Source organism: Haemorhous mexicanus, chromosome Z (assembly GCF_027477595.1).
Source record: "Haemorhous mexicanus isolate bHaeMex1 chromosome Z, bHaeMex1.pri, whole genome shotgun sequence".
Classification (NCBI taxonomy): Eukaryota; Metazoa; Chordata; class Aves; order Passeriformes; family Fringillidae; genus Haemorhous; species Haemorhous mexicanus.
This window is the reverse complement of record NC_082381.1, coordinates 55,780,723-55,802,130: the sequence shown is the minus strand read 5'-3', so window position 1 is coordinate 55,802,130 and position 21,408 is coordinate 55,780,723. Positions and strand designations below refer to the sequence as shown.

At 40.6% G+C, this 21,408-nt stretch overlaps 1 protein-coding gene across 1 annotated transcript in view; it reads left to right on the top strand.

Annotated features, from left to right (window-relative positions):
• ADAMTSL1 (ADAMTS like 1) overlaps positions 1 to 21,185 on the top strand; it is a 178,290-nt gene extending 157,105 nt beyond the window's left edge. The window contains exons 24-29 of the mRNA XM_059874000.1: positions 8,425 to 8,625; positions 9,610 to 9,790; positions 12,834 to 13,041; positions 14,972 to 15,081; positions 15,972 to 16,192; positions 17,974 to 21,185. Coding sequence (XP_059729983.1) covers positions 8,425 to 8,625; positions 9,610 to 9,790; positions 12,834 to 13,041; positions 14,972 to 15,081; positions 15,972 to 16,192; positions 17,974 to 18,080 — 1,028 coding nt within the window. The 3' untranslated portion in view covers positions 18,081 to 21,185. The remainder of the gene's footprint in view (positions 1 to 8,424; positions 8,626 to 9,609; positions 9,791 to 12,833; positions 13,042 to 14,971; positions 15,082 to 15,971; positions 16,193 to 17,973) is intronic.
• The last annotated feature ends 223 nt before the right edge of the window (positions 21,186 to 21,408 follow it).

Sequence of the window (21,408 nt, the reverse complement as noted above, 5' to 3'; positions counted from 1 at the left end):
ATTTTTGGGAATCTGATATTATAAATAAATGGGGAAAAGCCTAGGCAATTATTTGAAGTTTGGTTCCCATCTCTCCTTACTTTTAAGGGATACTGAAAATTTCTCTGAAGTTAGATCACAAAGTGTATTTTTCTATGACCAGAAAAGTACAGTCAATTGTAAAAAAAAAAAAGGAAATACTGCTGCACCATATTTATTGTGTTCTCCTTGATTACTTCCATATTTACTCACTTCACAAATTAGAACATGAATTTACTGTCAGCACTGCAAACATAGTCCTAAAAAGCAGGTTTCTTTCTGGTTTTATATATTATCCCAAATGACCACAGAATTAGAGCAGCTTTGCTGCCAATTTCACTGCTGCTTCAGAAGATGACCAGCTGCACAACAAAGTCTTGTTCTGCAAATACCAATATTTGAAATGCAGCTCTTTTTAAGACAAAGTGATAACAAAAACTTTTTCACCTAAAAGACACAAGGGATTTCTCTGTACCAAATTTACTGTATTTCATTTTCATTTTTCTTTTACTGGCAGTAGCATATCCCACTCATTTTCCAGTAGAATTGCTTAGGTTCCCAGAAGACCACCCGGAAAGCAGAATCAAAAAAGAGTCACCTTGCTTGCAATGGCCAGCCTTCTGAGTTTGAATAAATTACTTATTTAAGAGGTCCAACTGCCTTGCAGCCAAGGCCCAAAGTTCAGGGTGGGGGTCAGGCTTGTTTATTATTTCAGAGGGGCTCTCTTCAAGCCTCTGACTAGTACTTGCCAGAAGGTTTAAGGGTTATCTAGACATGACAGCAGACAGAAAAATTAACCTAGAGGTTTTTGCATGTTCTTGGGCACATTATAGTGAGCCAAATGTACAGCTGACTACTTTAGGAGAAGAACCAGATCAGATAGGCTAATGTCAGGATCAAACTCTTTCAAGCAGAGCCAGGTAAGACAATGCTGCAACTGCTTGCTGAGTACTGTGCCATAATATCTGGCTCCTGCAGGACTGACACTTGTTCAAAAATCAGTGTGAAAAGCAATCAGTTATCCCAATGAACACAACTGATCTCGTCAGTAGAAATTTCTTCAGTGTTTGCTGATATACTCAAGAGCAACATATCTTCTTGAAGGTATGTTTTCTTCTAATTCACTTTGCTCCTCCCATCTCTACCATGAGCCTGTTTTTAATTTTCCTGTATTTGGGAATTATTGCTGAATTAAAATTTGAAGGAGAAATGCAAAATAATTTGCAATCTGCACAAAGCTAGCTAAAAGAAATTTTTGAGTCATTACAGCTAAACTGGCATCTGTGCTCCTGTTAAGGAAAAAGACAGCTGCAGAAGGACTGCTGCTGCATTAATGCAGAAGCTGCATTAGGACTCAGATAAAGTCATTAATATCTGAGAAGTTATTTTCCACTATGTAATTTTTCCCCTCCTTATTCTTTGTAATAAATTGACCATCTTGCTGGAAAATAGGTTCTAAGAATATTTTTTAGCAATTTTATTGGATATTAACATTATGTCTCATGTGATGAGGATAAAGTACCAGGTACATTCATGGGATAGCCTGTCCTTTTAATTGTGTTATCTGTTCCTTTCTATTTTTGTCTCAGTGAAAACTCTGCTTTGTCACTGTGTGTGTGAGAATTCCCAGGTAGGTACATGACCTTTCTGTAAAGACTAGAATTAAAATTAAGATCAAGAATGTGCCATTAGCTTTGCATTTAATTGCCTGATCACATACTATCACATGGATTACTTCCTAAACATTGTATAAACTTCACAGAGTGTTGCAGCGTCTTCCTTCTACATCAGAGTACAGCAGACTATGTCAGAATACGCTGTAGGATTGCACTGAAATGTGTGGCTTTTCTTTTGCACACTGTGTGCATTTCAGGTTAAAAATTATGTGATGATACCTCTGAATGGTTGAACATTTTTGACTACATTAAAACAGTGTTTTTCAGGCAATCAGACGCTAGTCCAGCCACTGCCAAGCTCTGAACACATGGTCAAAAGAGTGATGTCCTCTAGGCAATCTGCTCCTTTGAGATTTTCCTGCCTGCTGTTTTGTACCATCAATGATCTAATCTGACAACCACTGATACATAGTAGTGGTCAAAAATGCTTCCATATAAAATAATATCACTGGCCCTTGAGGCAACATCTGTTGAATTTTGAGTTTGTTTAAGAGTTGCAGCCCTTGAACTTTTGTCTCTAAGCTTTTACCTGAATCACTGACCTAGATTTTTTCCTTATGAAAGTAATTCAGAGTTCCACTGAGAAAAATCATTGTGGCTAAATAGGAGTATCAGACTTGCCGAGGGTATCCTGATATGGAGACTTCCCATTCTGCCAGCTTCCTTCACATAAAAGATCTTTTAGACTCTTGCAAAATTTGAGAATTATTCTAGAGTAAATGTTAAGGGAGTATGAAACACTCTGGAATTTCTGACAGGTTGACCAAAGGACTTCTCAGTTACAAGTTTTGAAGCAGCCTCTCCCTCTATGATAGTCCTCACATCTCTCAGAAGGATGGAGGTTACAGCCTCTCTGGAGCACCATCACTGCCTTTCCTAAACCATCTGCCCTCTACCTCCTCTGCTCTGCATTTTTTATTTTCCAAGTGCCACCTCAGATGCTGTTTCAAAATGTAGCAAGTTTATATTGGGTTATGAAATAAAGAAAAACTTCTACAGCAGCACTGACATGTGCAACATGATAATTGCATTTTGTGCCAGCTCTTGCTCTGTCTTTTGTTGAACTCCTTGTGCTGTGCTGTTGTTCAGTGCTTGTTCCATGAGTCTCTTCTGACTGCCATTTTTCTCCCACAAATGGACAGTTAACCTGGAGCTGTGGCAGTGGTGGGGTAGAAGTTTACAGTTTAACTTCTTTTCTGTTTTTTTCATGAACGTAGTAAGTTAATGACAGAACTAAAAACTATCAAAGTTGGCTTAGGTGGTCATTTAAGTGTGCTGTATCCATTACTGTAGGCTTTGATTTTTGATTTGATGTTGCAGATTGTATTCAGAACAGTCCTTATTAATACATGATTCTTGGTGTGTAGGATTTCTATTGTCAGACTAAGTTTTAGGAAACAGTATTAACTACCAGAGCTTGAAAATTCCCTTGCTTTTTAATGGCCCCACCATGTGTCTGTGTATTTGGGAACATTTTTTATAGCCACTGTGGGACTGGGAATGAGCCTGACTCAATTTTTGTTGAATACCACATGTATTTGCAATGCTATGTAAGTGATATCTAATAATGACAACATGTGTGGCATGTGTTACACTGGGTAACCAGTTGGGGTGTTTTGAAAACTGTTAAGGACCATGTCATATGTTTAGTATAGTATGTTTCAACTGCACCTTTGAAGCCATAAATAGTTATTTTAAATGTCTTCTTTTTTTTTTTTTTTTAAAGTGCTACTGTTATCAATTCAATTTGCTTACTTCAAGAATTCCTTAATATATGGTTTTCCTTGTCTAGCATATATTCATGTTATTTTCACTGCCTTAAGAAATTATAAGTAAAAGTTGTATTTGTAAAAACATGAATTCTTTCTTTAGGCATTATTTTCAGATTCCGTTGCTTTTTAAAAATTTTATTTCATTCAGTGTGTGAAAGCAATGAGAAACAATTTGCATAATAGCAGACAGTTAAGTGTCTGTCACTTTATAGTATATTGAAAAATCTTTTCCCATAAGAGAAACTACAAAGAGATGTCTCTTGGTTTTGCTTCTTCAGCAAAACAGGTATTACATACATGTGACTTTCAGACATGATCTTACCTGCCTTCAGTTGATTTAAAAGTTGAATGCATCCTGTCAATTTTTCATCCTTTTGTCAGATACAGGATGGAATTGAATTTTAACTCCATTCCATTTAATGTGCATTTATCATTTCAGTCAGCTAAGAAGAAAATAAGCCCTGAGAGGAAACTGGGGGACTGTTTCTCATGACCAGTAATCACCTACACAGTGTGAACACAATAGCACAATGTCAGCCACACCATAGTAGTTCAGCACCAAACTTCTATCTATTCAGATTGATATGTGGCTTCTCCACAGTTTGTTCAGAGCATTTTGTTCCTCACTTCATCCTTAATCTGGTTTCTATTTTGAAAGCATACTTTATTTCCTTAAATGTAGAGTGGAAATACTGTCATGTTTCAAGTCCTGTAGCAGCATTACATTTATTGCTTTAATACCCTTTATTCTATTCTACAATTCTTTTCTGCTAGAGTTCGGTAAAATAGCACAGAAATACAAAATCAAAGAAACTACCTGATCTTGGACTAAAGCCTTTCCTCAGATTCCATTTTTAATAAATATTAGAAACATTTCCTGGGGCTAATCATCCTGTCAACAGTAAATTAGAGAGTTATTTGTTAGACAAATATGAAGACATGAAAATAATCTATATTTTAAGAATAGGCACCTATTTTAAAGGCAGTGTTCTACTTTTTATTAATTTACATTTTCAAATGTATTTAGTACTTGCAAAATTCACTTGACATTTTTACCATTGTTTTCTATACAGTATCAGGCTGCCAAAAAGAAAAGGAATCCTAAGATCAGCAGCCTTTGCACTTGTTTTTATCAGGTCTGGAAGTGCAAAAGTGGTGAATGGTTTGTATTTGTCCTCCTAGTCTTAGCATGTTAGCCCAGAGCCTTTTGGCAGCTACGGTCATTCAGAAACTGTTGCAAAGGTGTAATGGGGAGCTGAATTTGGCCTGGAGTGTTCATTTATTCCTTTCTCTCGAGAAACTGTTGGAGTTGTTGTAACATCAGTCTTCCCTTTCCAAATGTGCCCTTGTTATCCGTGAAATATTAACATTTTCCCTACTAGAATATGCTGGTTTTATTAGGTTTGTGTTTCTAGCTCCAGCTTTTGCACGTCAATGGCTCATCCTGGCTTTGAATTAATTCAGAGTCCCAGTAATCTTTGGAAGGGAGGATGAAGACAATATTTTCTTTCTCTGCTTAGTGACTGAAGGAGAAAGGCCCTCTTTGACTGCTCAAAACAGTCCCAGAAATGTGTTCCCTGATCACCTTCCCAAGGGTTCCCACACTCGAAAGCTCTGCAATAGCTGTGCTGTGTGGAAACAAAGAAATCTATTCCTTCTTAGTCGTTATAGGGATGGGGTTTGAGCTTTGAAAGGATAAAACAGTCAATGTCCATTGGGACTGGGGAAATAGTAAGTATTAGTCATCTACATTAAATTATATTAAAATTATTCCTGGAAGATAAGAAGGAGATATTGATGGAACGTGCGATTTTATTGTAGTCTAGCTCTCACTTACAATGCATAAGTATTATCCCACAGCCTATGAATCCATACACATGGGAAATGTATAGGAGATGTCACTTGTGAAATGGGAGCGATAAGTATTGGTAAAGTTTTACTGTTAAGTACTAGTTACTCACTTTTAGTGTATATCTAGGCAATAGCTTTGGGGAGTTTTCTTCAATATTACCGATTACTGGCTGCTCCTTTAGCTAATATTTTACACATACATTTTCGAAGAAGAAATACTATGTAAGACTAGTAAAATACTCAGTACTAAGAAGATGGTATTGTTTTTCCTAACAATATTTTTTTTAAAGAAAAACAGCATGAACCAGGACCATCTGCATGCTGAATTCAGGTTCATCTCATCAGTGTGTAGCATCAGGCTGACCTTTCTGCTTTCTGCCTTTACGCTATGCAAATACAAACAATAAAACTGGGCTCACAGCATGCCTGTTTTAATTGTTGTGGCTATATGCTGACCTGTGGAAATCATTACACTAATCTTAAAGGACAAGCAAACTACAAAAAAATTTGAATAATATAGTCAAAAACCATAAAGCCGCTTTTTAGGTTTGTCCGTTTCCTCTATATTCCTTTGTCTTTCATTGTTTTTACTTAGGCAGCCTTTAAGCTATAATGATAAAACCTTTCATGTCACTCATTTACTTGAGAATGAGTATCTTGGAAACTGCATGAGTTATTTTTTAGCACAAAAGTGGGAAAAAAATGAAACAACAGGAATAAATAGAGAGCTTACAAAATTAGGGAAAGGGAATGAGAAGCAGAGAATGCTGTGTCTTTTTTGTCAGGAAGGGAGTGCTGAGTAGAGATAACTGCCAAGGATAAAACTGCATTAGACCTTGCCAAAGAAATTAAAACAAAAAGCAGGCTCTTTACTCTTATAAATACAAGTGAAAAAAGGGAAGAGGTGAAATCACTGGGGGCAGTTTACACTCTTTCTGCCTTTTTATTCTCCCTTTTCCTCATTTTTAAACATTTATTTGCATTTACTAGTTCATTTCCAGTACAACTTTGTCATTGTGACTGCAGAGTCTACCATGTGTATGTCAGTCTTTTCCCAGGGAGCCCTTGCTCTCTGAAATACCAGTTTCACAGAGTGAATGCATCCCAATAGGCAGCTGTATCCAGGTCACACCCTTCCCCCCTGTGCACACAGGCAGGGATTGACAGCAGCAGGGAACTAGCCACTGCATCAGTGAGAGCCCCAGTCTTTATCCTCGTGAGTGGCAGATGGTTTCTCCCCAGTGTCTGCATCTACCCCTCAGCATGAAAATGGCTGGGGCATTCCACAGGTCACCACTGGCATTTTCCATCTTGTGTGAGACCTTCTGCTTTATAAGCAAGACAACTTCAGTTTTGCTGGGCAAGAAAGTATCTTCTGTCATAGGAGTAGTGTAGTTGGAGGTATGATTAATGACAAAAAGCACAAAACTAAAGACGACAGTAGCCCAGTCCCCTAGTGTTAGTTTACAGGTATAACCAAGTTCAAAAGGGTCACAAGGGTTCCTAAATGAAGTAAGAAGTTCCTAAAGTTGAGCATTTGGTTCTTAATGATGTTTTGAAAATCAAACTCTTCAACCTTCCTGAGCAGATTAATGACAATGGTATTTTATTGTAGGAACTTTACTTGCCCAGTATATGTTAATTTAAGTTCTCTTCAGGTGGACCAACAAGAATGGAAGGAAGAGCAGTAACAAAAATGTCATGTTGCAGAATCTGTTAATTGTGTAGTGCAGCTAGAGAGACTTCACATTCACATCTTCATTTTTCTCAGTGAATTATAAATAGTAATCAAATTCCATGGAGATGGCAGTATTGAAATATCAGCTGATGGATTCTTCCTTCATCTTAGAAGAGTCTTCTATTTTCAGTATTTTAAATTCATAATCTTCCTTTTTTTATCCCATTCCTTTTGAACAGTACTCATGTGAAAGTTGATGCATATATGTTATGTTTGCTTATACAGGACAGTTCTTTCAGAAGGGATTTTGTATACAATATAGTCATTCAGGCACATACATAGTAACATTAAAAAAAATAAAGCTTCAGTATAGCCAAATAACCGTCAGAACATATTGCATTTACAGAAACTTAGAGACCTTTCATGTCTCAGTGACATACATATCAGTGCAGGACAAGCCTAAGCCAGAAGCAGTCCTAGTGAAATATGCCACCCCTCACATACAGCATTTCTGCCTCCCCACCCCTGCAATTGGTGGGGATGGGTCACGCTATGGAAATCACCTAGTTCTTAATTTTTTCCCCAGGAAATAGGCAAAACAACTTAGCTGGCTTTCCTAAGTTATACCAGTCATACAAATTTCCTGCAATTCATCATGAAACTGGCAAAGTGTTCAGCTGATATGAGAACAACAGTAAAAAGTGTCTTGTAGATACACTTCCTTCAGGTCAACAGACAAAGAACTCATGGAGAATTTAAATTTCATCACTTGTGCTCCCGATCCATAAATCTCACACAATGCTTTAGAACATCAGGATTTTTTCAGTTGCTGTTTCTGCTGTGACAAGAAAAGAGAAAAAACCAAACAAACAAACCAAAACCCAACCAAACCTGTAAAAGCTCAATTTTATCTCTTTGGTTTTCCAATGAAATTTTTTTGTGTAACAAAAATTTCTGACTTTTAATATAACAGAAAGAATAAATAATATTTCAAAGTGTTTTAAAAAGAAAGAGAAAGAAGAAGGTGGTCCTGTGGCTTATGTAGCAAATTTGGAGACCAAGTTGTGTTTGTATTGCATGTTCAAGAATGGTCCTTGAGTTTATGCCAGGTTTATAACTCCCATATCCCACCTTCTTCAATACCAAAATGAGGATAATCAAAAATAGTGGGAACCTTCGAAGGTCTGATATAAATAATCCCAAATTAATCATAGATTTTCCAATTTGCAGATTATCTGTCTTTTGGATTTTATTCTGGATGATGAGAAGGAATTCCCTATTACAGAATTACTTTTTATCATTATGAGAAAGTGAGGAGAAGATGGGATGGAATCAACTATTTTTCCTAATTTTGGCCACTTCAAAGCATACACCTGGTTTATATACCTGATTACTATCAGCAGGTTTTTCTCATGTACCTGTTTTTTAGGTTGTGCTGTTGATGGACATCCAACCCCAAACATCACCTGGCTTTACTCTGGTGAGCCTCTCAGTCTGCAACATCAACTCCTGGCAGCAGGACGGATTCTTCACATACTCAATGTCAGTGATTTCACTGATGGTGAATTCAGCTGCCTTGCTCAGAATGAGGCTGGCTCACTCACACAAGTAGTGACCCTGGCTATACAAGGTAAGTCATCAGTTTCACCTGGAAAGCTCTTGCCATGCACTTCCCTGCGCTGCCTTTCTCATCCTGATTTTCTCCCCTCTGAAATCATCACCACTCATATCAAGAAAAGGACGTCTTAATGATTTCTTGCCATGGATATGGACCTGCAGGACTACTGGGTACCTTGCAGTGTCTTAGGTTTTACTTTACCAGAATGACACCAGATATTTCTGCCCTGCTGAGCAGAAAACACACCTTCCTGATTCAAGCTATGCTTACACCAAGTCTGGACAATTTGCTTGTCCAGAAATTCAAGACAGAGGTAGCAGAGTTTAAACCTCTTAAAACAGAAGCCCCTCTATTAATACATAAAAGTCAGTGTCTCACAGTCTCTTCTTCCTTGAAAACCCTTCACTTGTAAAAGTTCTGGAACAGCTTTTGTTAGTGATCTCCTAGAAAAAAGACAAAGGTGATAAACCCACAAGTACACTGTGGTGCATCTGGGGTGGAACAGAACATGCAGCTTTCATTGCTCCAATTGTCTGTGATGGAGAGGCGAGGAATTTAACTTTTCCTTCAGTTTTGCTACAAAATTTTGCGTGTGTTGCTATTCCCACATTTATCTTCAGGACAAATTATCTGTATGAACTGTCTGGTAAAAGATACAGTGTTTCAAGATTAAAGTCATAGATACTGCTGGGAACAACAGCTAACCATGTCTTCATTAAGTAACACACCTTTAAAAGTACAGTTGCTCACTGGTGCCTGGCTTCGCTTAACTGCCATATCATGTTACTAACTTTCCATGCCTCATGCATCTAATCACCAAAAAATGGGTTTGTTACACCAAAGGCAGTCAGGGGTTTGCCTTGCAGGGGTAGGCATCTCCTTTTCACTGTATCCCTGTATTTCATCCTGGAGAACATCTTCACCTCTCTCACTTCTAATTAAACCCCTGCTGTCAGTTTTCCAGTGTTAACATGCCTCTCCCACACTTCCTGGCAGAGTACCGGTGGTCAGTGGACAAACTGACAGCTTGTTCGGCCTCCTGCGGCCACAGAGGGCTGCAGCTGCCCCAGCTGAGGTGTTTGCTGGATGGGGCTGAAGTCAACACATCCTACTGCAGAGAGACACCCAAGCCACCTCTGCAGCCCCTCGCTTGCAACAGAAGAGACTGCCCTTCACGGTACGTCTGTCTCGTGTGGAAGTATCTTATGGGCATTTAAGAAGCGCTGGAAGAGTTCTTTGTGCGGGTCATCACACCACTGCAGCTTCTCCTGTGCCTGTTTGGAGAAGTCATGGCTAAAAGGGAGTTTCTGAGTGCTAAATCCAGACAGCTGGGATTTTGTAGCAATATTAGTGGAAAACTTTGACAGTACAAGGTAGAAAGAGAATCCAGAGCTTGCAATGTCTTGGTTATAGATTTCATGCTTGTTCTGAGCACTGAGTGCATGGAAATTTTGTCACCCAAGACCTATAGGATCATTTCTTTTTTGGCTTCATAGCAGTTTGCCCCAACAATATAGCAGAGTTTAGCAGCTATTTCATCATTTTATTCTGAGTTCTTTTGTTGCTTAAAAATCAATACAGGCAGGACTGTAGCTATAGCTGCAGCTGCAAAGAATTCCCTTAGCAGGGTGAAAATATCTTTTGTAAAATGGGCACATCTCATCAGATCTCGTGGGCATGAAGGGGCTGAGTTCTGTCTCTTTTTGGAGTTTGCTAGCTTGTGGCTGCTTTGGAATTGTAACTCTCTGCCCTTGTAGTCCCCTGGTTTTCACTTACTGCTGTATACAAATGAGCCAGGACAGCTTGAAAAGCTTCTGGCTACACCTAGGTCTTCCTCTGGCACATCTCAACTACTGTGTCCAATTTCTGACCCCTCACTACAGGAAAGAACAGAGGAGCTGGTGAAGGGACTGGAATACAAGTCCCATAGAAGTGCCTGAGGAAGCTGAGGTTGTTTACCTTGGAGAAAATGGGGCCCAGGAGACCTTACCACTCTCTACAATTGCCTGAAAGGAGGCTGGAGTAAGCTGGGAGTCAGCCTCTTCTTCCAAGGGACAAGACAAAAGGAATCAGCCTCAAACAGCACCAGGAGAGGTTTAGATTGGCTGTTAGGGAAAAATTAATCATGAAAAGGGCTGTCAAGCATTGGAACAGTTGGCCCAGGGAAGTGATTTGGTCATCATCCTTGGACATATTTAAAAGATTTGTAGATGCGGTGCTTAGGGGCATGATTTTATGGTGGACTTAGCATTGCTGGGTTAATGATTGGACCTGATGATACTAAAGATCATTTCCAATGTAAATGATTCTCTGACTTCGCCCCTCACAAAGTTGTTTTTTGGTTGTTTTTTTTTTTTACACCCTTTGGTGCAAAAAAGAGCATGTCTTGAGCTTATCCAGAGAGTCAGTGTAGTGTTATGCTCCCTCCATATTAAAAATGTCCTGCTTCTGCAGTTCAGTATCACCTGAGCTGAGTTGTGTAAACATGTTTTTCCATATTTTTCATGGTGTTATTCCCTCCTCTCCCTTATTTCCAATGTGGATGTGTTATGTTTCAGTATACAAGCCCTTAAAAGTAATGAGCATCTCAAGAGAAATTTAGTACAACTTTCCTCATTCAACAGACATTCACTTATTCAACAGACTTGGGACTTGTATTAAAAAAAAAGACAGTCTAAGCTGGAGGCAAGGAGAGGTACTAAACAACCCGATGAGAAGTGGCCAGATTCACCACTCTTGCTGTGTCTTGGGCATATTGCAAGTTTCTGTTTAATTGCTTTTTAAAATATATCCCTGCTCTTCTTTGCAGGCAAATGTTTTCTGAGCTGCCAGCTGAGTCATAAGAAAGAAACCAAAAGAGATTTGATGAAATATGAAACATGCTCATTAGCAGCAGTTTTCCTTGCTGTTGACAATAAATTCCATGGGAATGGTTTATGTCTTTTTATACCTTCCCTGAATTGTAACACAACCCCAAATCCTCCCTCAGCTCCTGAGAAACTGCTGAGATGTAAGCTTGGAAATAAAAATTGATTGACATGCAGACCAGAGCTTTATATTTTCCAGTGCGGAAATTGCAGGTTCAGCCTCACCAAAATGCATAAAAGTACCAGTGTTCTTGTTTTCCAGGTTGGGAATATGTTTGTTTATACTTAATTCTGAGACCACTGGAGTTAATCACCCGCAGAAGACAGAGAAATAGAAACAGACGTCTCTCCATGGGACTGGAGAATGCCTGTTGCCTATTTTGTAAAGTAATCATAAACACTGCTGGTGAGGGACGTGATAGGCAGTATTTTACTCCCAAAACCACACAAATCCTGCCATGTATCCAGAAACTTAATGAAGCAAACTGCTGGCTTGACCATAAAACTGTTCAGAAAACTAACAATCAGTTGCATTCTCCCTGTTCATACCTAACACTTTCCCAAACCTGACTGTATGATTGTTTTACCTAATGATCCTTACAATGACCAAATGCATTTGACTATTATTTTGTGTTATTTACAACCTTTTAGCTAGTTGGACTGGATTTTTTAAATACCAGTACACAGGGGTTTAGAGCCTCAGCCTCAGCTGGTAAATGCATGGTCTGAGCTTAAGAGGAAAGAAGAGCAGTGTCCTTCCTTCCCTGTGCTAACTGTTCCTGAGCAGTGTTCAGGCTTTTCTGGATTATGCCAGCTGTCAGGGATGCAACAGAGGAGGCAGGCACCAGCAGGACCCAGCAGGCTTTTGGCTATTCTCTGACAAGTTTGAAGTGGCCTGTGAGCTACTCCAGCAATGACACAGAGATAGTTTTCCCTACTAAGGAGTGCTACTGGGCTAGTCCTGGCATTGTACTGCAGCTTGTGACCGAGGCCTCCATGGCACCATCGTGTAAGAGCAGACTTGCCCCACCGCTGTGCCAGGGCTACAAGTATTTACTAAGCCTCTGAAAACAGCTTTACAGGCAAGAAAATTAATTCTGGGCCCAAAGAGCTTTGAGAGAGATAAATTAATGAAAAATTTGAGTTTTCTCAGCTTTCATCATCTGAACAGTTTCCAGGGAAAACTGGGTGGCTGAGACACTCAGATGTTTCCAGGATCACACCCTAAATGAGCCAACCCACTGTTGCCTGTCTTTGGTCCAATTGACAAAGACCAGTTTGTCTGGCCAAGACAAGGATGCTGCAGACAGCGGCACGTGCCTGCTCCCTGACCTGTTCTCCTTTCTCTCCCAGCTGGATGGTGACATCCTGGTCTCCTTGCACACGGAGCTGTGGTGGAGGCCTGCAGACGCGGCGAGTGACGTGCCAGCGCCTGACAGCGAAAGGCAGCTCTGTCCCAGTGTCCAACGAGGCTTGTGCCCAGGTGTCCAAGCGCCCTGTGGACACACAGAGCTGTAACAGGCAGCCCTGTGTTGAGTGGGCAGCCTCCTCCTGGGGCCAGGTAAGGAACAAAGTAGCATTCCAAGGACAGTCCCGTAGTGTGGGCTGGAAAACAGAGACAGGAAATGAGGGTAGAGGTTTGTCAGCCTAGTAGCTTTAGGCTGTAGTTTGCCAGACACTAATTTGTTCAGGTCCTTCTTTCTGTGTGTGATGCGCAGCCTGCTTGGATTTCTGTAGCTTCTCACAATCACTAGGAATGAACGTGAACACACTCATGACCAGGGCTTTTACTGCAGACGCCTGTGTCCTCCAGCAGAATGGTCTGCAGCTCCTTGTTACAGTGATTTTTGACACATCAGGGAAATAGCCTTCTTCAAGTCTTAATTCCCCTTACCAGCCTGTGAGAGTGCTTCAGACTTGACTGGTTTGATTCAGAACTGATGTTTGTGATAAGGTTGAAGGCAGGAGGACTGTGCAATAATTCATTTTTATTGAGTTGCTGATGTTGCCTGAGAATACCAAAAGTGTGAGCTTTCTTGACTTGCTTCATGATGAAAGGCAGAACGGAGGGCTAAAAGCATTTTCAAACTACTTCCTGCTGCTTTGCAGATCTTCAGATTTTCTCTTAGCAGATTGCATTGCATCAGGGTTTTTTATAATGGTAGTAAAAAGTGCCTTCAGCTACTAGAATGTGTTACTGTTCACTGCCTGAAAAAAATCTTTGTTTAAATCCTGAAAGGTGACTGAGTTACTAGAGTACAAGTTAAGCTTGGAATTATCACTTTATACCAAAGAAGAAAATTCTCCCTCCCTATGAAATTTCAGAAAAGGACTGGATCATCTTTGCAAAACCCATTATGGGCTATATTGCTCCCCATGACATCATACTCAGCTGAGACAATCAGTTCAGAATTAATTTCTGAATTTTAAACCTAATCTCTGTGCATTATATATAATATATAATTTTTCTTCTACCTAGCTTGCAAAAAAAGTTCAAGTTCCACAAGGTTGCCTACTGCCTAGTCTCCAAGCCAGAAGACTGTTACACATGGTTGGGAATGTACCACTGTTTCAGCAGTACCTTGCTGGGCAGTATTATGGGGTATCAGGTCACCCGTTGCGCAGGTGTACCCATCAACTTTCCCCGCTCACAGAGGAAATAAACAGCCTACCTGCTCTACCCCTATCTCTAGGATTAGTTCCTTTCCTTCTTTTAACGTTCCTGGCATTTTGTTCTCCACAGTGTAATCCCATGGTGTTCTAAACTAGTGATTCACACAGATGACCCCTTATTCAACCTTCAGTTTGTTCTTTGATGTAATTTCCAGACACTTAGAAAAACAGTTTCCAATTGTTGATGTAATTTTGAAATAGCAGAAATACGTGCTTCATACCTATACCAAGTTATATTTTTATCAAAGGAAGGGATTAAGAGAGTCAAACTGAAATGTAACTCTTAAGCTTGAATATGTTAGGATGGCCTTAATTTTGGAGAAAGCTTGCATATCTTTTGTGCTTCTCATGCTTCCTGCTTTTGTTTATTGTCCTTCAATGCTTTTAAATTATTCAGTGGAGTAGAATATGTCCTTAGTTCAATGCATTCTTAGTTATTTGGCCAATTCACATGCTGCAAAATGCACAGTAAAAGTAATGTGTTGAGATTTCCTGAATGGATCATAGGCTCTTGGCTAATGGCATGAGAGCATTTAATTTCCCCTAACAGATGTATTTAAGATTAAATTATTGAAGAGAAGAAGTAATGAATCTACAGAGCAGATACAGAAATGTAATTTAAATGCTGCTGGAGTAGAGTGAGGTAGAGCAGAAAATGGCTGCACAGTCAGCCTTCAAAGCTTGCAGAGGTCCAGAAAGCAGTTGAAATCTCAATAGTCTCTGAATGGCAGTATGCACTTTATTTCACTAGCAGTTTTATAAAAAATGGAACTTGCCATGTCTTTTACCACTCCTGAGGGAATCTTCTGTGTTTGCAGTGTAACGGGCCTTGCATTGGACCACGACTGGCTGTACAGCACCGACAGATATTTTGCCAGACCAAAGATGGGACTTCTGTGTCATCTGATCAATGCAGTTCCTTACCAAGGTAGCCACCAAGAAATGTCTCATGTCTGAACCCACAACCCTTTTCAGAGATTTTCAGTGGACTAGTGGCTTAACTGACAATTTATGGGTTTCCCCTATGTGATAAAGAGGTCATGCTGCAACCTGTACAGTATATGTAACAAATCTTATCAGGCTTATAGCCTGGAGTTCCCTGTGTATTCCTAGGAGCTTCAGGCCAGTTGGCCAAAAACTGGAAAATCTTCTATGCATGCCAAATCCTGACTGCAAGGCTGTGCTGTATCTTCTTAACGTGCCAGTCTTGTCACTTATTTAAACACAAACTCTAACAGAAAACAAAGGTTTTGTTTTCCTGCAGGTTTTGTTTTCGTGCAGATAAACTCCACTGTCAACATTGTAATGACATTTGCTTTGCATGAGACAGGTATATAAATTATGACTGATCATGACTGAAGATTAATGTAATTGGCTTGTTGGCTCCCAGTCATGTCTTTTCACTCCCTGTGTGACAAACAGATATGAACCAAGTGTGCCTATACACCCTCTGTGAGACTGTCTTGAATGAAAAAGAAGGATTTTGGAGAATTGGTTCTGTTCCCACTGGCAGTAAAGCTATAAAAAAGTTGCAAAGTCCTGCTGGACCACACTGGTCACCACTCATTTCACCTTTCAGCAGATCTCTGGTTTGGCCCTTTGTGAAGAGGGCATTTCAGCCAAATCCTCAAACAGTTCAAAGGGTCCTTTAGCCTGGTGTTGGTGTACCAGTGTGCGCCCACTGAGGGTCTGTTCCTTGAGAGCAGTCCAAAACTGCTGGCCTCACCTGGCAGCTTTGGAAGATCTGATCCATACAGTACTCAGAGTGAATTACCTTTGGTATATGTAACGTTTGCTGTCCCTCCCTGGGGCCCACAGGCCGCTGAGCACCCAGAACTGCTGGACCGATGTCTGCGGTGTGCACTGGAGGGTCAGCCTATGGACCGTCTGCACGGCCACGTGCGGGAACTACGGCTTCCAGTCGCGGCGCGTGGACTGCGTGCACGTCCGCACCAACAAGCCCGTCATGGAGCACCACTGCTCCTGGAGGCCCAGACCAGCAAACTGGCAGCGCTGCAACATCACACCCTGTGAAAACGGTACTGGGCCCAGAGGAGGGGAGGCTGAGTGCGGGAATAGGAAGGAAGGGAGAGTCATCTCGCAGAAACACAGCACTGGACCTTGCAGTGGGCATCCTGGGGAACATCCGGTCCAGCCCTGTGCAAAATCCAGTGTCTAAAGCTCAGCATCCCAGAGAGGAATGCTGCCCATTGTGGTGGCTTTTGGCAATGGTGTTAGTGCTGGGATTGTGTCTCCTTTCTAGCAGCATGAGAAATAATTAGTGCGGTCTTCTGGGGCAAGTTCACCAAGTCGATCAGAGGGATGGAACACCTGTCATATGACAAAAGGCTGAGGGAAATGGGATTGTACAGCCCTGTTTTTAGGTGACCTACTTGTGGCCTTCCAGCACCTGAAGGGAATTTACAAGAAAGATGGAGCAAGACTATTTACAAAGTCATGTAGTGGCAGAGCAAGGGAGAATGGGTTAAAATTGAAACAGAGTAGTTTTTGTTTAGATACTAGGAAGAAATTCTTCACTGTGGGGGTGATGAGACAGTGGCACAGGTTTCCCAGAGAAGCTCTAGATATACCAGATATTCCCAGAGAAGCTCTAGATATACCTGTTCTTGAAAACCTGGAGGTTTTCAAGAACAGGTTGGATAGGACTCTGAGCAACCTGGTCCAGGTATCCCTGTCCACAGCAGGAGGCTTGGAACTACATGATCTTCAAGGTCTCCTTACAATGCAAACCATTCCATGATTCTATTATTAACTTTCCATTAATGGTACAGACAGAAGGAAAAACACAAATCTCAACCAGACTTACAGCTGTAGTCCAAATCCAGTGGGTTAGGTGGATGATGGGAAATCCTGCAGGCAAGACTGCTTTCTTTCAGATTACAAGCAACAAATTGGGCCTGTCAGGGAACTGGAAAAGTTACTAATTTAAAAAAAATGAAATTAACAAAAGAGAAAAGACAATGCTTGTTTTGAAATTATGCTTGCATCTGCTATCTTGCAAGCTGGTTGCTTTGCAATCATTGCAGATGCAGTCGCAGAACCCACATGTGCTTGCCTGTATTCACACCAGCTCTGATGCTCCCTCTCAGCTAAGTGGACTACTAGGTCCAAACTCATGAGTTTGGGGGGCCCTAAGGGAAGCTGAAGTAATGAGGGATATTACAGGTATCAAGCAGGGCCTTTGCTAACACTCCAGCCTCTTTCTGCTGTACAGAAATGTCCCAAATTCCAGGCTCTTGCAGGGATACTGGACAGTTTTCCAGACTAAAAAGCAAGAGGCTGTGGGCCTCAAAAACTGTGCAAGGGTACCAGAACATAAGCCCTATAGGAGTTCAAAAGGTGTCTTAACATCTTCATGGTGGGTGGTTTCTGACCTGTGAAAACTCAAGACAACACCCAGTCAGCTGGAGTGGCCCTCCCACACACTGGTTCCTCAGGTGTGCAAAGCTGGCCAAAGTGTCTCTGGCTACTCTGTTAAAACAAGTATCCAGTTTAATTCAGTTTTTCATCTTTGATTTAACCGTTAGGAAACTGCTAGAGCCTCCCTAAAATACTGGTAGGTGACAAACTGACAGTGTTGGAGCAGCTTCAGAAGCCCTTTCCCCAAGCTCTGAAAGTAAATGTTTCCTACCTTCATTGATCCTCATTCCGTCTTTGCAGCATGTCAAGCTCATGCTCACAGTAAGAGTTCCCAACACAAAGGTTCTCTTGGCTACCCAAGGATACATGTTCTCAGGTGTGAAATCCTTTGTTCATAGTTTTTCATCACCATTTCTTCTTCTTGTTTCCCCTTTGGCAGTGGAGTGCAGAGACACCACAAGGTACTGTGAGAAAGTGAAGCAGCTCAAACTCTGCCAGCTCACCCAATTTAAATCACGTTGCTGTGGGACTTGTGGAAAATCTTGAAGACAGACGAGATGAAAATGGAGGAACAAGGGGATCACAGCCTTTTCTTCACCGAGCAAAGGCTTTTGCAGAAAATACAGATGGATGGAATGATCTTTTTCATTTTATTTATTTATTTCCCTTAAAAAAAAAAAAAAACTTTAACAAATCATTGTAAAGGGACTTGACAAGTTTCCCCTACTATGAATCTGGGAGACAGAATGCAGATAAACATGGTCATGAGGGTAGACCACAAAGAGTCAGAGAGACCCATGACACCAAGAAATGGGTATGAGAGGAGTGGAGCTTCCCCTCAATCTCTGTACATGCCTGCGGGACACACCAAGAGACAGGTGAGGAAGAGGATCAGTGTCAAAACCTAGCATCATATTACAGAATCACAGAATTATCAAGGTCCAGGGAGATCTTCAGGGTTATCCAGTCCAACCATTAACAGCACTACCATACCTACCCTTAAACTATCCCTGGGTGCCACATCCAGACTCTTCTTGGTCACTACTGGAGATGGTGACTCCACCACCTCCCTGGGCAACTTAATCCAATGCCCAGCCAGTTTTTCACTGAATATTTTTGAAAATATCTAATCTTAGCCTCCCCAGCTCAATTTGAGGCCATTTCTTCTCATCCTATTGTTTGGAACATGGCAGAAGAGGCTGACCCCACCTCATTACAACCTCCTTTCAGGCAGTTGTAGACAGCAATATGGTCACCCCTGAGCCTCCTCCCAGCTAAACAGCCCCAGCTGCCCCAGTTTTTCCTTATAGGATGTGTCTTTTAGATCTTTCACCTGTTCTCTTGCCCTTCTCTGGATATGCTCCAGCGCCTCAGTGTCTTTCCTGCAGTGAGGGGCCCAGAAATGAGCACAGGATCTGAGGTGCAGCCTCACCAGTGCCAAGGACAGAGAGACAATCACTGCCCAGGTCCTGCTGGCCACACTATTGCTGACACTGGCCAGGATGTCATTGGCCATCTCGGGCACCTGGGCACATGCTGGCTCACATTTAGTCAGGTGTTGACCAGCACCCCCAGGTCTCTTTCTGCTGAGCAGCTCTCATCTCTCTTAGACTACCTTGAGAACACAAGCACATGAGTTTGCTCTATAAGCTTACATCCAAGATTGGAAGCATTTTTAATTTCTAAACCCCTCTCTCCTTCCTACACCAGGCAAGAGACATCCTTGTGATCTTTGAGGATCTGGTGTCTGAAGAAGTTGAACAATGTTCTATAACATAAGTGGGTCTAAAATTCACCTGAAAATGTTTCCAGTTTGAGTTTGTAAGGGAGGATTGGGGACTTAAGAGTTGTCCTCAGCACAGAGGTGTAGTGGTTGATGTAAATAATTAACCAGCAAAAGGAGTACAAGTATGATGACAGACTTAAGTACAAACTTGTAAACACTGTTCCCTAGAGAGCATAGGCAGGAAAGATAGAAATTATATGTGATAAACAGGAGACACTTTGAATACTGCATCCTGCTAGCACTTATTTAGAAAGAAAAAAGGTACTACTTCCCAAAGTTCTGGTACTTTCAGACCTGGGGTTTTGTAAAAGAACTTGAAGTGGGTTTTTCTATTTTGTTAACATGAAATTTCTCTTTTCTGGCAGCCAAGCCTTTTGGATAACTGGTAGGAAAAGAACTTTATTCTGAATTTTCATGGTTGTTACTACTCAGTTGAAACAGAATCACTTTAGCATCAGCCCCATTGGACTAATGCAAATAATTTGTAAGAATCTTGGTCCTCTCCAGCTGCCTCCCACAACAAAACAGGTACTATAAAGCAGATCTTTAAGTCCATGTATAACACCTTGAAGATACAGTCTAAAAAGTGAGACTCAAACATCACACTCACAGCATGATTTTGCATGCAGGCCATGAGTCTTTCCTCCTGGCCAGCTGCAGTGGATATTCAGCTAGTGAAGTGCTATATGGTATTAGTTCCTGGGCATTCTCTGCTCTGCTCAGAAAAAAAAAAAAAAAAAAAAATTAGAGGAAATCTACAAAGAGGAGAGTTTGAGAATTGTGGAAATTTAGAGGAGAACTACCTGATCTCAGGTTTTGCTTCAAGACCTTCTCTAAATGAAAGGTTTGGTTGTGCCTCTCCTATAACTCCTGCTGGGGCTAGTGCCTTGTGGTATATTTATGAAATGCTGTTCAAGTTCTGCTATGCTACAGCTTTCATGGTATGTGGATTTTTCAGTAAAAATGGGGTCCATTATTGAGGTCAGTGCCAGGTTCATGACATTAATCTGTCTCAAATTGGCTTTCTTCAAAACACATCTGGCAGTGAATGCTCTTGGTAGAAATGGGTCTTCAAGAAATAAGTATCAGTGCAAATTTTTATTTAAAAAAAGACAGAATGACTTTCTGTGTATGTAAATGTATATCTTTTCTGTATATTTATTAGGATTTCTTGTATAAAAAGTGCAATATTAATAATTGTACATTATTTTGTCTAGATAAAACTATTTTGTTTTTTAATCTCCCCAGAATTTTGTTCCTCTAAAATCAACAGCAATAGTGTATTTCTCTTAATTTTAATAGCACTTGCATTTAATTGGGGATCTGCTTCACTGTGCACAGAGTGCTTTATAGATAATGACAAGAGGGAGGCATGATGTTTTTAACTTGTGAAATTATAAGTATGCATGGAATGAAGGACAATTCCTTAATAACATAATAATAGCAATGATGATGATGACGATGTGATGGATATTTTTGATACATTAGGTAACAAAATGCAGCATGGGGAAGTATTTTCTATTGTGTAAAAGCAAAATATGCTCAAGCTATCACATGTTCCATTGTATCTGTGTAACTGAGCACAGGATGAACACAAAGGATCTGATCTGGTGGGGCCACTGTGTTGTCTCTGCACAGTGTGGATTTAATTTCACATGTCTGTCTTCTGAATTGTGACTTGGCAGCATCTCAGTAATATAAGGATTACTGGTTATTTTTTAAAAGGATGCTTTCTCTAAAGAGAAAACAAAACAGCAAACTTGTATTTATATAACTTTTTGTACAAGTAATGCAGCTTACTTATTTAATTACAACTGTCTGACGTGTTGTTTTTTAATCTTAAAAACAAAAGCCAAAGTAGCAAAGCTGTTGGAGTTCTCTGTCCTTATTCTTGATTATGATAGCAGCACGCACCTGTTACACAAAGTACACATGAGGTACCTGCCCTGGGGAAAGAGGAGATGTCATATCTCCTTTTTAAAGTTCTTCAGACATTAGGATTCTTCAGACATTCCTTCAGAATGGAGGTATCTTGGAGATATGTTTAAATTCTCCATTTGCCTTATTTTTTTCTTATTTGCTAATGGC